This window comes from Pipistrellus kuhlii, unplaced genomic scaffold (assembly GCF_014108245.1).
Source record: "Pipistrellus kuhlii isolate mPipKuh1 unplaced genomic scaffold, mPipKuh1.p scaffold_m20_p_1, whole genome shotgun sequence".
Lineage (NCBI taxonomy): Eukaryota > Metazoa > Chordata > Mammalia > Chiroptera > Vespertilionidae > Pipistrellus > Pipistrellus kuhlii.
Genome location: NW_023425404.1, coordinates 158,792,705 through 158,808,892, shown reverse-complemented (window position 1 = coordinate 158,808,892; position 16,188 = coordinate 158,792,705). Strand labels below are relative to the sequence as shown.

At 36.9% G+C, this 16,188-nt stretch overlaps 1 protein-coding gene and 1 non-coding gene across 16 annotated transcripts in view; one reads left to right on the top strand and one right to left on the bottom strand.

The window, feature by feature from the left end:
* RUFY3 (RUN and FYVE domain containing 3) overlaps positions 1 to 16,188 on the top strand; it is a 66,000-nt gene that overhangs the window by 20,831 nt on the left and 28,981 nt on the right. For 11 of the 15 annotated variants that reach the window (XR_004983730.2, XR_004983723.2, XR_006739818.1 and 8 more), the window contains exon 2: positions 9,610 to 9,663. The exons of the other annotated variants lie outside the window; for them this stretch is intronic. Coding sequence is in view for 7 of the 11 variants with exons in the window: in XM_045571891.1 (XP_045427847.1) it covers positions 9,610 to 9,663 (54 nt within the window). In the remaining 4 variants the exon portion in view is untranslated. The remainder of the gene's footprint in view (positions 1 to 9,609; positions 9,664 to 16,188) is intronic. 15 annotated transcript variants of the gene reach the window in all.
* Positions 1,249 to 1,377, bottom strand: LOC118710779. The gene has a single exon (XR_004985523.1). It is a non-coding gene; the product is annotated as a small nucleolar RNA SNORA11 (small nucleolar RNA).

Here is a 16,188-nt window from a genome sequence, read left to right as displayed (position 1 = left end):
AGTTTTTTGATCCATTCATCTGCTGATGGGCACCTAGGCTGTTTCCAAATCGTAGCTATTGTAAATTGTGCTGCTATGAACATAGGGGTACATATTTCCTTTCTGATTGGTGTTTCTGGTTTCATAGGATATATTCCTAGGAGTGGGATTACTGGGTCGAATGGGAGTTCCATTTTCAGTTTTTTGAGGAAACTCCATACTGTTCTTCACAGTGGTTACATCAGTCTGCATTCCCACCACAGTGCAAGATTACCCAGTGTTTTTCAAATTCCTTTTCAATATTTGTGCATTACAGCCAGCTATTGATTCTGTACTTCACAAAAATTCTGATTATTTCTTGTTATATCATTCCCTCTTGGACTCTTCATGCTGACATCCTGTATAATAAAAGGCAGTATAATAAATTATCCCCTCAACTGGGAGTTTGACCAGTGGGCGGGGCTGGCCCACCAACTGCCCTCAGCCTCTCCCCCTTGCTGGCCCCACCCCTGATTGCCCTCCCACTGCAGTCAGGGGTGTGGCCAGTCCACCAGCCTCCAGTGTCCCTTCCCCCTGGCCAGCCGAACAATAAGTTGGCCCCATCAGGCTGACCGGCAGGATCCCACCCTTGCACGAATTTGTGCACTGGGCCTCTAGTTTAATTGGGAAAGGGGAAGAACCCTTGACTCCCTCACCCACAATGCCTTCTCTAACAATCCAGCACCCTCATCTCCGGTCTCATTAGGAACTATTTGTCACTTGGCTCACTCACTTGGAATCTTCTCTAGTGACATTTCTTTTATTTTTACTTTTTTTAAAATATATCTTATTGATTTTTTTATAGAGAGGAAGAGAGGGGGATAGAGAGTTAGAAACATCGATGAGAGAGACTCATCAGTCAGCTGCCCCTTGCACACCTCCCACTGGGGATGTGCCCAGATGTGCCCACAACCAAGGTACATGCCCCTGACCGGAATCGAACCTGGGACCTTCCAGTCCACAGGCCGACGCTCTTATCTACTGAGCCAAACCGGTTTCGGCTCTAGTGACATTTCTTTTAATCTGTGTGGTTCCTCTTCAGCAGGTCCCTGTATTGTTTACAGTAGACATCCAACACACTTGAGGCGAATCCGGTAGTGGCCCATAACTGCAAAAAAAGTTCATTTTAAAAAGAAAAGATTATTAGAATACCTTTCCTCTGTTGCACACATTTTATGGTTTCTAGGTCTTTTTTTTTAATATATATATATATATATATATATATATTATATATATAGGGCGTAATATCACAGGAAGGTCATGGTATCTTGCCACCTGTGAGAAGTAATCCCAAGTTGCTGTTGGATATGTATATTACAAAGCAGCCATTCTTCAGGCACTCTACTCTCTCCACATCCAGGTTTCTAGGTCTTTAATTTCTTTTCTTTTTAATCATTTATCTCATATTCCAGATGCACTGTATCTTGTTTAGAAAAATAGCAGTTTAGTATAATTTGTTGTTTACAATATGGGGTCCTGCTAGTAGAGTATATATATACAGTGGTAAAGCCTTTGTGGAAATAACTTCATCAATGTGAAGCAAGAACCTTAAAAAATTAACTCCCAGTGATTATATCAGACATTGACTCGAAGGAAGTAATCAGAGCGATGGGGGAAAGTTTATGTATGTACATTTATCATAGCATTATGATGTATTGTAGCAAAATCTTAAAAGCAACTTAAATAGCCTGACAGGGAAATTGTTTAATAAGTTGTAGAACAACTATACAGCAATCACTAAATATAGTATTGAGGAAGAATATTTAATGCACAGGATATTGGTTAGAATATAAGTTTGTGGGGGGTTTTTTGGTTTTTTTAATATATTTTATTGATTTTTTTACAGAGAGGAAGGGAGAGAGAGAGAGAGAGAGAGCTAGAAACGTCGATGAGAAACATCGACCAGCTGCCTCTTGCACACCCCCTACCGGGGATGTGCCCGCAACCAACATACATGCCCCTGACCGGAATCGAACCCGGGACCTTTCAGTCCGCAGACTGACGCTCTACCACTGAGCCAAACCGGTTTCGGCAGAATATAAGTTTTAAAAGCTGTCTCCCAAACCACATGTACACTGTGATCATAATTTGTAAATGTAGTACATACACACAAGTGAAGGGAAATGTACCAAAAATGTAAAAAGTATTTATTTCTGGATAGGAACTACAGGTGATTTTTATTATATTTTTATACTTTTTTATGTCTTCCAAATAACTCTACAAGAATATATATTAATATAATCAGGAAAATGCAGTTTTTAAAAGAAAAAAGCTTGTGGAAACTAGGTGTGCAATCATTCATCCCCCTGATTCGTTTATTAAGCACCTCCTATGACAGAGTTTCACATACCATGAACAGGAGCAATCGCTTAAAAGTGGAGCCACAGCTTTGGATTTGATTCCCAACATAATTTTTATATATTCTTAGCAGACAGTGGGTTTTTCTAGGTCCCGGGCCCATGTTTACTTATTGCAGTGCTTTGTTTTCAAAACTGTCCGAACGCCACATGCAGTGTCTACATTTAGATGCAGCCGGCGCAGCGTTTTATTTATTCCTTTCCTAAGAGTTCAGAGTCATTGGGAATTTTTTTATTTTATTCTTTGCTTTAAATAATGGCACGTCTCCTTTTGTCCTCTGCCCTCGGGGAGATAACTGGAACATTTGTTGCCACTGGCCCAGTTAACCTCAGATTTACATTGTCAGGTTCTCCGAGTTACAGTTACCGGTACACAAGGCAGCCTTTGTGAACTTCCCAAAGCAAGAAGGTTGTAGCTTTTAATCCCATCTCTGATGCCTACGGGGCAAAGTTCTTTGGGCAAGGTTCATCCCTTCTTTCCACTGTGTTCTGGGAATAGTCTAGCGAGACACCCTTTTCAAGGTAAGTTTTTACCCATTTGCCTCCGAGATTTTATAAAATCCTAAAACTGAGGGTGGCATGTGATCCTTAGTTCATCTTTAAACCACATGAGAGCTGCATGATGCCTCTGAGCTGACCTCTGATAGTGTGCTGTCCCTAATAGCAGCTTCCTCCTTCCCATTTCAGGTCTGCTTTCTGTTTCTCCCCAACTCTATGTACTTCTGCACTGGTGTCGCTTTACTGCACTGTCATTCATCACAGTGTCCTGCTGTCATTCTATTGGCGAGCCTTTTCTGGGCCTTCTTAGAATGGAGTTTTCACTTTATCCTTTAATTTGTGGCGTTTTTTCATGGAGTTCACTTTAACTCTTCTTGGGTCATCATTTCCAACACCAGAAGGTCATTTGTACTAGGCTAACTACGGACATATTTATCATTTTCCAGAGGTAACTGCTATACCAGTTGAGATAATGCTACTCAGTGATGGAGCTCAGATTGGGATGCAAGTTGTGGGATTCCCAGGCGTGGGTGCCTGAGAGACCTAGCAGGAAAGAGCAAATGCTGTCATTTGAGAGCACCCACAGTATCCTCTGCTCTTCAGTTGTGGTTTTGAATAGTTTTGGGGGTTTGGGGTAGCGGCTCTTTCTTAGGGAGAGTGGAGAGTGTAATGGGCACAATTTTCTGTTGTGGTTCCTCCAACCCCTACCTATCCACTGTGACTGCTAGGAAGTTGCATTTGAGTGCAGGGGAGTAAATACTAATATATTTCTTCTTGAAATTTTTGGTGTTTGAACTTTTCCAGCGAACACATAGAAGGATTTGATGAGCTAGTAGCAACAGTATGGAGAAACAGTGAAGCAAACTTGTTGCCAAATGGCCCCTAGTAATCATTTATTTTTCATCATAATTAAATATTCCAAAAATAAAATGTCAGTGTGTTAACAATAATTGGGCTCTTTTAGAAGATATATTTAGTATTGTTATGTGTGTATTTTAATTGAAAACAACTTTATTTTTCTAGTTATAGGAAAAATTGGGTTATAGAATACAGAAAGTACAAAATAGTATAACTCATCTAAAATCCTATCACCTATCTATAACAACAGTAAGATTTAGTAAACATCTGTCTTTTTAATATGTATACATGGAGTTCCCTTACAAGGTCATATAATTTTATGCATGCTAAGTCATACCAAACCTATGTTGTGTGACCTGCCTTTTTTCCTCTGCAGTATCTTTCCACATCAGTAAAAGGAAATCTGTGTCACCTTGCTTAATTTCAGTTATTTGGATGTGACATGATGTCCTTAGCTCCTTATTACAGACATTTAGGTTGTTTCTAAATTTGGCTACCATCGGCAGTTTGGGTTCATCATTATGTTTATAGTTTGAGCACTATACCAGTTTTCATTTTCAGAAGTCTAAAATTTCTGGGTCAAATAATAATGTATTTTAATTTTTAAAACAATTTCCAAGCTGCCATAAACATTTTTTTAATTTAATAGCATGGTATGAGTTTTCACATAGGTGACTACTTTGCAACCCATTTTTGTCTTTCGCTGCTGTACTTGGTTGTGGTTTCTCACACTGTATGAAAATCTGAACTTTCCAAAGGAGACAGTTGTGGTTTATGGGACAGTTGATTCAGCAACTGTAAACTGCATGACACTGTTGCACAGGGGTGTGTGTGTGTTTCCTTTAAGCTAGTGACAATGTCAAAAGCAGAAGAGAATGAATTTACTGTTAATATACAATGAGAAATCTCACGCTTTTCTAAGATTGTTAGAATTTGCTTCCTGGGATGAAAAGACTGCTGAGATTTTGTTTTTCTTTGTCCTAGGGCAGTAAAACCTAGGGTGTGTATTTGAAACACTGCATTTCATCTGAGAATCCATAAAGTCTAGTCCTGTGGGCAGCAGCTTCCCGGGCTATGTGTATCAGAAAACGCTAACCTTCTAAATACAGCCCCATCGCAGGAAGCATTTAGGAGCTCACCCAGATTTGAGTCATTCCAGCAAAAGGTGCTCCTTGTGCTCTTACCACCTAGGAATTTACAAGTTTCAGGAGCCCTTTCGTCAGGGACTGGGGGCGAAAACCAAATACATATTTCTTACTATAAATCATAAGTTCAGAATAACTTGCTGTTACTTTTCCCAGAACCATTTGTATTTCCTTGCTGATATTTTTGTTTTTACTGTGCTATGGGGAGAAGATAGACTTTGGACTAGGTTACTGATTTATTAGAACAGGACCTCTAGGCATTTTTTTTAAAATAGCTTGACGGTTCCTTTGTTAATCTTTATCATGTTACCATGAGAATTACATTATTGTTAGTTTAACAGCACCTCAGCTGTTACAGTTGTCATTTGGTCTACTTACATTGATTCCGCGCCCCCCCCCCCACCCCATGTTTCATACTTAGTTTAGTGTGTGTGTGTTTTTAAAAGTTATGGCAAATAAAGGAATCCAGTTTGTAGACAAATCTGAATATTGGGCACACATTGGTGTCTTGTAAACGGTAAAGTTGACATTGAATATCTATGATGTGCTAAGTACTTTAAATTTGTCAGTTTTTATTTTTCCAAAGTCCTTGAAAGAGTTATTTGTCATCTGTAGTTTCGACTTCAGGAAGACTTTCCCTCAAGAAACTGCAATAAACTTTTTTAAAGCAGCACTCCAAATAAAAGACACCTAGCTTCAAAGCAAGAATGTAACTTGGCTACATTTGTCTCAAAACTTAACTGTAACTCTGTCTTCTGTAGTAGAATTACTGTAGAAAGAATTTATCAAGAAGAAGAGCAGACTTACAACCATGTGTACGTAAACAATGGAGAGGCCCCTGGAGCCCATTCTAGTGCAACCTCTCCGGAAAGGAGGGAAGGTGCGTCAGCCGCTTCCCTCATCCACAGAAAGGCAGGGCCCCTCTACCAGACCACACTGCTGTCATTGTGTCACCGTGTACTTGTTGTAAGAACAATATTTGGCTGAACAACCCAATTAAATATTTCCAGAGCTACATGAATTAGTCTGCTGATTTGTTCATTCTTAAATCTGAAACAGTGATAGTCAAGAAAATAGTAGAATGAACCTCAAATAAGCTATGCTTCCTAATTCAGGGTCCTTATACAGTTCCAGTATTGTCTCATCTCTTTTTTTTTTTAATTTATTTTCATTGACGAAAGTATTACGGATGTCCCCTTTTTGCCCCTTCTGACCCCCTCCCCCCACCCCACCCCAAACCCTCCAGAACTTCACTGGAATAAAAAATGTCTTTGTTCATATACATCTTAAAAATAAGATTATAGTCTGTTAGGTGCAGTGTTCTTGACCATTTAATCCGAGTGTGTGGAGAGGAGTGGTGGTGCCAATGTTTAATTATCAGACTCCTGGCACACACAGTGACTGTGCACTTGCACTCCTTTCCTTGTGAGTAGGTGTGTTCACTGAGCACTGGTGCACATCTGGCACCGTTCTGATCCGTACAATTCTGAATTATGCATTATCTGCTGCAAAATTTTAATCCGGTCCTTTCTTCTGTATCAGCTAGCAAGCCTTTAGATTACTCCTCTCTGCAATTTGTGAATATGTATTGTAATGATACCAATTAAAGTTAGACCAGGCAATAAAGTATCATCCTTAGGAAAATGAAATGTTCTGGGAAAGAGACAAGAGTTGTCGATGCTACCCATCCACCTCTTTGATTCATGATACTTTTGTTGTTACTGTTTTAATTATTTGAAGATACTCCAGAGGACAATTTTTTAAAAATCTTTTATAAATTCTTCAGCATGGTGTTCATTCTTTATTAAAATAAAATCCTAAGCAGGACAAGGTAAAGTGGAGAACAACTTTAAAAGGAGAAAACACATCTTTTACCTTTTAAAGGAGGAGAGCGTCTGTCCTCTGGTGGTCAGTGTATATCATAGCAGCTGGTTGACCAGTTGTTCCAGTGGTTCGGGTCATAAGAGTTGCTTAGGCTTTTATATAGATAGATGTGACAAATATAGTTTCTAGTTCAAGAAAATAAAGAATAAAATAGGGGAGGGAGGGCATGAATGGGGGTGGGGGTGGGGATTGGTAAGGTATGTGCACATATAATACCTTAATTAAAAAAAAGAGAAAAAATAAATAAAATAGGAATATTCATCTTACTGACTTTAACAAGGTCACCTAACAAGTCTGTAAAGTAAATTGATGTGATAGTTATAGAGTACATTCTTGTGAATTTATAACCCCACATATAAACTTAAATCTGTAGCATATTGTCCAAGGAATATACCTGAAAATTACAGATACAAATATATCTCTATACAATGTATTTTAACACTAATTTACTATAAGTAATAGTAACTAACACTTATATTGTGCTTTCTCTGTATGAGATACTTTCTAAGTGCTTTACACATACAGATTCACATTGCAGAATCCAAAAAAGCTCTGAAAACCAAAAATGGTTTTCATAAATTTGCCATAACTCATTTAGTGCTAAAACATGACCTGAATTTACTTGAAGCTATTAAAAGTTTTTTATTTTTTATTTATTTATTAGTCTCACCCAAAGATTTGTTTCTATTGATTTTTAGAGAAAGAAAAGGGGGGAGAGGGGGAGGGAGGGAGGGAGGGAGGAAGGGAGGGAGGGAGGGAGGGAGGGAGAGAGAGGGAGGGAGAGAGAGAGAGAGAGAAATAGCAATGTGAGAAACTGATCAGTTGCTTCTGGTATGAACCCAACCAGGGATGAACTTGCAATCTAGGTATGTGCCATGACCCAGAATCAAGCTCACCCTTTTTTTTGGTATGGGCCAAAGTTCCAACCAATTGAGCCACCCAGCCAGGGTGAGGCTATTTATAGTTTTTATTGAGTATTTAATTCAAATATTCATTTATTACCTGCAGAAATATTAATGTGCTTGATTGTGAAGTGCTGCCCCAGACCTACTAGTTCTACATGTTTGTGGGTCTCAGGTATATATCATCTTACCTTTTTAAATAGATTTCAAAATAGATGGAGGCAGAAAATATTCAGATAAAAGGATTTGGAACCTATGTTTACTCTTGTACTCCTCACAACAGTGCTGTAAGATAGGTACTGTTCTTTTCTCTGTTATATCAGTGAGGAAACTGGCTGAGGAAAAAAGAGAGGAAGTACCTGGGCCAAGGTCATACAACCAGTAAGGGGTGGAGCTGGGATGTGAGCCCAGGCCGCGGGCTCTTATGTCTGTTCTCTCAACCATCATGCTCTCTTACCTCTGTTTATAAAATGACTTAACTTGGGATGTTGGTGAAAGTTTAGGAATCTAACTCTGGTCCTCTGTGCTGTACTCCTATGCTTGGTTTTCTAAGGCATTAATTTCTAGACTTTTGATTTGGAAGATAAAACAACTGAAGTAGGGTGTAGACACTTGCATTCCTTTTATATCACTGCCTTCAGTGTCTGGCCTTACCAATAGTCTATATATATCTAGTTTCTGAAAGTTCTATATATATACCAGTATATATATGTAATAGTCTGTATATTACATAGTTTCTGAAAAGTTCTACTCTAATCACTCGATCCTCAACTGCTTCCCTGTTTTTTTAATTTAAATTTAAATTTTAACTTTTTATATATTGGTATCTTTTTTATGCATCTTTGCAGAATAATTAATTATATATTTGACACTGTACCCTTACAGCTCACTTATTTAATAAACTAGTGAGAGAGTAGGACAAATGATATTCTTTTCCTAGGTGATGATTCCAAATTACTGCTTCAAGCCATATGCTGTCTTCTTACATTTTTCAAGAAGGAAGGCTTGTCATAGACAGTGTATTCTTTGCCCATTTTCTCATTTTTATTATGCTTCATCTTCTAAGAATTTCTTTTTATTTTCTGTGTATTTACAAATGAAATTCACATGATTTAGTGAGTTTAAATATGAATATTGCAGTTGTGTATAATAGTTTCAGAGTTATTGAAGGATGAAGCTAAATCCATTTTTAAAATTTTCTATAGGTTCTCAAATTTTATTTCAGCATAGATAGTGATCTTATATATTTGTAATCTTTATGTTCTTTCCTGTCCTTTTGCCTCACGTGGAATATTCCATGTACAAGAACACTGAATTTATATAAGGGGAAAGAGTACTATACTTTTAAGCAAATAAATATCTGCCTTTATTGAATTATAAGTGATTTATTTAGTCTCATCAGTCTTAAAGCAGTATCCTTTTGTTTTGAGAAATGAGAACTGTGGGGGTAGCGGGCATTGGGGAAGGTATTTAGATTATTGTTGTTGTTTTTTTAAGAAGAATCACTAGTTTGTATCATCATATTTGTCCTGCATGTAAAAAATTATTCTATATGTGTTTCAGCTTCATTGAGTGATCAAAATAAATGTTGAATGAGGTCAACATTGAATATAAGTAGAATGCAAAAAGCTTCATCTTGATTTTCCATGGGCAAAGAAAAATCTGCATTACTTTTTTATGGGATATGAATCTGTTTCCTTCTATTAGGAATTTTGAAATTATTAATCTTAGCTTTGAAACATATTTAATAGAATTGATACCTGTGCTTAGTCCTCCAGGGTTGTAATCCCAGCCCTTTTTCACTGTTAATTGCTGGTTTAAGTGGAAAGAGTCCTAGAAATCTGCCTTTCAGTTATCCTTTTTAAAACCCTGTTTTTTATACACTTTTCGTTCTTGGCTTGCATGACACTTTATCTTTCTTTTCCTTTCTTTTTGCCGTTTGCAAAGACTCTTGGGAGGATTTGACAGATTTGGTGGAGCAAATGCGTGATGATACAGAAGGTGCGTGCCACACCAACATCTTTCAGCTTTTTTTTTTTCCTTTCTTTAAAAAAAAAAAATTCTAACTACGGTTTGTCTGTTTTTCATAAGAGGGGATATCATCTTTAGGTTTTATTTCCCATGGCAGTAACTGGAGCAGTAAGCATGTTTGCCAGATTTTTCATATCAATACTTCATACAGGATTAGAGTTTTCAGAGTCTTGCATTTAAAATCTTTATCTTTGTGGTTTAAACTAAAATGGCATTAATCTGTGTTTATACTGTTCTCCTTGAATATTTGTTGAATGACATGTTCAAAAAGGACTTTATTTCAAGATCATAGCAAGTTTTTCTATGGCTTTTTTTCTTTTCATTTATGTGTTGGGAAGATATGAAACGTTTTATCATTCATGAAAATACATATATACATTTTTATATGATGTATGTATTTCTGTGAATCCCATAGTAGACAAAACAAATATATCCCAGCAATCTCAAGTATTTGGCCTGGACAGTTGCTTTGATTTGTAGATTTGCGTGACATTGAGTGCTTTCAGCTTGGTCATCATGCCTTGCTGGTGGAATTACTTTGAAAAGTTGCAAATATGTTGCAATGCATGAAGGTTCCCCAAACCAATCATACTTTCTTCTGTAATTGGCACCTAATTTTAGGGAGCTCAGGGTGATTTACACCTTTTACTATAGAAATGGAAAAATTGAAATTTGCCTTCACTTCTCTATTTTACGTTCTCCCTTTGCCTGGGAGAACGTTAAAGGTTGCCAGCTTCAGTGCACACACCCTCCATCTGCCTAGACTGGCCTCTTCACTGATGTGTCAGCTGCCTTCAGCCTCCTCTCCTGCCCTGCTCCTGTGACATCCTGCCCAGGGCATTCACTCCCCTTCTCCTTTCCCCCAACCGCCTGCACCGCCCCTCAGTCCCACTGAGAGCTCCAGGAGGCTCCCTGGCCACTTTGGCCCACATTCATTTCTCCATTCACTCAGGTCCTACAGAACTTGGAGCTGAAGGCTTTTCCTTATTACCGTGTTTCCCCGAAAATAAGACCTACTTACAGGTTTCCTTTTTTTTTTTTTTTTTTAAATATATTTTATTGATTTTGTACAGAGAGGAAGGGAGAGAAATAGAGAGTTAGAAACATCAATGAGAGAGAGTCATCGATCAGCTGCCTCTTGCACACCCCCTACTGGGGATGTGCCCGCAACCAAGGTACATGCCCTTGATCAGAATCAACCTGGGACCTTTCAGTCCACAAGCTGACGCTCTATCCACTGAGCCAAACCGATTTCGGATTGACCATTTTTATGTATATATTTTCCAAGTCTAATAAAACTGTCCTTTTTTATTAACAAAAAAATTGAATTCCTTTTTATACTTATTATAAGCCTTGTAAATGGATTCTGTGAATTTTCAGTTTCCCAGATTACTCTCCATCTCTCCAAGCATTGAAATGTTTGGAACATTACTTCAATTAGAGAAATAATACAGCTATGTGACATATCATCTGGTCAAGATTATATACTGGTTCCTTGATTATATACTGGTTCCTTTTAGGTTAAAATTCTATGTCCACTATCTTGAAAAATGGAAGGAACCTATCTAAGAGATTTTCTTAGCATTTAACACTGTGTCATATAGTCATTCAATAAAGGCTTATTTTAAATTAACTTAAATTGTCATATTTATGGAGGAACATAATACTTTTAATAGCTTACAATTTTTGTTCTTAGTGTGTCCCAAGCATTTCTAAATAGTTAACATATGTGAACTTGTTTAATCTTCAAAAGTCTATTATAATTTTATAGTTGAGAAAAGTGAGGTCTACAGAGTAAAAAAACTTTCCCTGTGGAATACTACACAGCTATAAAAAATAAATGCTATTGGCATGCAACAACCTGAATGACTCTCTAAAGAACTATGCTGAGTTGGGGGGGTAAGGGGAGGCCAATTTAAAAATCTACATACTACTTGCCAAAACCAGTTTGGCTCAGTGGATAGAGCATCAGCTTGCGGACTGAAGGGTCCGGTTATATTTTTACCAAAATGCACCAAGGTTCCAGTTTCTCCACATTTTCATCAACACTTGTTATTTTGTGTTTTAATTATTTTTATATCCATTGTGAAGTGGTATCTCATTGTGGCTTTGATTTGCTTTTACCTAATGAGCATTTTCACATGTACTTATTAGCTATTTGTATATCTTCTCTGGAGAAATGTCTATTCGAATCCTTTGCCATCCTCTTCTCCTGGATTGTCTTTTGTTGTTGAATCATAAGAATTCTTTATATACACTGAATACTAGATTTGATAAGCTAAGGTTCCTAAGATCCTATTGGTTATTTTAAAATGAAGATTGAGTAAATGTTCATGGTTATATTGTACAAATGTCATCAGACTAGTTTAATGGAGTTTTATTACAAGATCTTTTTAGTACTTTCAGTAATTTCTTCACTATCCAGGACAACTTGATATTTTATATCCAATTTTATATTCTGAGAACTATTACAGTAAAGGTTCAAAATAGATTTATTTAGGGATTATTGATCTTAAATCAATCTGAACATAGAGTGAGGTTTCCTTCCTGTACCTCTCTGTTAGTTTGTCTTTTTAAATCTCATTAATGCTCTTAAATATCATTGAGAAAATCTCTGTTTGACAACTCCTTTGTTTCTCATATAAGAAATTTTTATCTGTCAAATAACCAGGAAATTTTGAAGATTAACTGCTATTTTGCTAAATATTAATTATTCCCATTGTGCCAAGAATTGGGTGCCATGTACCACACTTAATGTTAACGTCAAATACTAGAAGCCCAATGCACGACATTTGTGCACTCGAGGGGGGTTGGGGGGAGGACCCTCAGCCTGGCCTGCACCCTTTCACAGTCCAGGAGCACTCGGGAGATGTCTGACTGATGGCTAAGCCATCAGTCGGACATCCCAAGTGCTGCGGTGGAGGCAGGCTGCTGTGCTCACCAGCCATCAGCCTGGCTGTGGCTGAGCAGTGCTCCCCCTGTGCGAGCGCACTGACCACTAGGGGGCAGCTCCTACATTGAGTGTTCGGTCGATTTGCATATTACCCTTTTATTATATAACTTACTTTTCCTTCAGTTATTTTATAATTTTCAAGATTCTCTGTATGAACATTAGTCATTGCATTGTAAAGAGGTAAAATGGGATCTTGGTCAGATGATTGGTTTGCAGAACAGTGTGAGTCACTGTCACTCTTAGCTATGACTTTGGGTTCACTTCTGTCATCACTAGTAACTAAATGAGCCACATGGCTATAAGGATTATGACAATTTTTTCATGTGGAAATTAGCAGTCTTGAAGAGATATAATGAAGACCCACACATTCTTGAACTTGGATTTGAAAACCAAATATTATAGTTCATTTTTGTACCTACAGTCATTTCTACAAGTTTTTTTTTTAGGTCCACTGCCCTGCTGTGTTCCCCAGCCAGGTAATTCCCACCACCGTTCATCTAATCACCAGATCTAAAAACGTGAAAGTTACTCTCCATTCTCTCTCCTTCCCTCATATCCAATGGGTCATCCTGTTGTGAAATCCTGACATTCTACCCCTGGGTCTTCACTCTTCTCCACACAGCACCTACTGCTCTGACTGCTTCCATTCCTCATTGCCCTTAACTTTGAATGAAAAAAATAGGGAACCAGGTCAGGTAGCTTTTTCTATGCATATTTCTATAATGTCCTACTCATATTTTTTCAGTGTTCTTATTGCTATGTTTGCAGTACTTCTCAAACCTTTCCACAGAAGTACATCAGTGATAGCGGAAATTGTATTGGTCTTACAGCCTGCTTGTAATGCTACCTTAATGTCATGTGTACTGTCTTAGCCTTAAAAATATTTATAAAATTTACATTTGAGCCAAAACCGGTTTGGCTCAGTGGTAGAGCGTCGGTCTGCGGACTGAAAGGTTCCAGGTTCGATTCCGGTCAAGGGCATGTACATTGGTTGCGGGCACATCCCCGGTAGGGGGTGTGCAAGAGGCAGCTGGTCGATGTTTCTCATTGACGTTTCTAGCTCTCTATCCCTCTCTCCTCCTCTCTGTAAAAAATCAATAAAATATATTTTTTTAAAAATTTACATTTGATTCCATAAAATGGGTATTATATTTTATTTAATATAAAAACATTTTAATTTACTTGTCCTGGAACAAAATTGATATTGTCCAGGGTGATAATGTTTATCACCAAAATTTTAGTATTGTCTATAAGCTTTCCTATCTCTAGTTTCTGTATTATCCAACATTAAATATAATTTCTAACACCAGTTTATATTCACTATTAATTAAAGAAAACGAATGAATAAAATTTCAGTTTTGAGATTAATAAATATTAAATGTTAGAATTGTGAAAAATTAAAATTTTAATGACTTTTTTCATAGAAAAAGTATGATTAATGATATTGTATAAGTCATACTTTTTTTTTAATTTTCTGGCCTATGGAATATAGTGAAATTTTATTTAACTTTTTGTAGTTCAAAGCATAAAATATACATAAAAGATCACATAAGTATTCAATTCATTGAATTTTCATACACTCAACAATTTCACATAGTTAACATCCATATCAAAAAACAATTTTACCAGCTTCTCAGAAGTCCCTTCATGCTCTCATCTTTTTAACAGCATATATTAGTTCCACAAAATCATTTTATACTTTGGTCAAGACAACAAGTTAATTGAATCAAGAATTTCTTATTCTGTGACAAATCAAATTAATGATTTAGTATTCATAATTAGTAGCCAATATTGTAAAATAAAAAATAATTAATTTTTAAGTATTAATTATTTTCATTAATTTAGTACTAAATCTTAATGATTATTTGTAATGACAATTACTCTGTATACTATGCAGCACAAAAATGTAGATAACACATATTAAATAATAATCAGTTTAACTTATGCTTTAGGTAAGCAATAATAAGCAGTAAGTTCTTTTGAATTCTTTTTTTTTAATTTTTTTTATTAAATTATTATCTTTGTAGATATACCATTGCCCACCCTCTTTTGAGTTCTTATGTATAATTGTCAAATTACCCTGATTTTTAAAATTTTGTTTAGAGCAGTAGTTCTCAATGGAGAGGGCACCTGACTTTGTCTCCCAGGAGACATTCTGCAATATCTGGAGATCTGAAGACACTCTTGGTTGTCATTATTGGAAGGAGCTACTGACATCTAGTGGGTACAGACCGGGTTGCTATTAAACTTGATTCACAGAACTGCATTCCCATCCCCATTTATGGCCCAAAATTATTGCTGAGGTTGAGAGTAATATTTTTTAAAGAATGGGTAGATTGTTTGTTTGAGCCCGTTTAATTCTCTAAAAGTATTACCGCCCAGCCAGCGTGACTCAGTGGTTGAATATCAACCTGTGAACCAGGAGGGGAGGTCATGGTTAGATTCTGGTCAGGGCATATGCCTGGATTGCAGGCTTGATCCCCAGTAAGAGACATGCAGGAGGCAGCTAATCTATTTGTTTCTTCCTCCCCCTGCCTCTCTGAAATTAACTAAAAAATAAAAGTATTACCATAGAAAACACTAAGTAAACCACAATTGGTATAGTTGGAACTGTAAATCTACAGTAAGTCCTTAAACTTAATGGAGATTAGCTTAAGATTTGGCTATTTGATTCTGCTCACTTAACTGTGAAGCAGATGTAATTGAAAACATTGTGTGAAGAAAACTGCTTGGGACAGTTTAAATAAAATAATGTCTGTTTTGTGTTGTGGCTTGTTTGTATAGATTTATCAGTACTTTTTGTCTTCCTAAGAAGATTTAAAATATTTCATAGATCTTTAAGACTTTTATAGAAATTTGATATATTTTATATTTGGGGATATATATAGTAGAAAGAGCATTAACTTTCATATCAGATCTAGGTCCAAATTCTGCCACATACAAACTGGCCTTGGACCACTTAACTGTTAAGGGCCTGCTTTACTACCTGAAAAGACAGGATACTACTTAAATGACAGTCATAAGGATTAAATAAGATAATCATGTAAAAGAATGGTCAGCAGGAGAGAAGGATAAATACTGTCTGGAGTCATTGATTCACGGGTAAGTGGAAAATAGTGGTCATGGGCACAGGGTTGGAGTTGGGGAAACGGGATCTACACTCTGGCTCTGTCATCTATTACTAGCTATCTGCAGGGCCGGCCCCTTACTCCCTAAGCCTCATTTCCTTTCTTGCAAATTGATGCTGTTGGTAACTGTCTTGTAGCATGTTGTAAGGAACAATTGAGATCATAATTGCAAGAAGCAGCCCAGAGTACCTGACACAGAATACACACCAGTGAATAAAGTATTGAGTGTCTGGGTTATTCTGAATTCTGTTGATAAAATATGGTCCTTAGTCCCTTTCTTCACATAGTTTATCTGTCTGGTTGATGAGAGTCACACACTCTATGCTGTCTTTAAAATTTTGCAAATGATTAAGTTCTAATACTGCATTGCACTAATGTTAATTATTTTTAGTTTATTTAATAACGCTTAGTTTA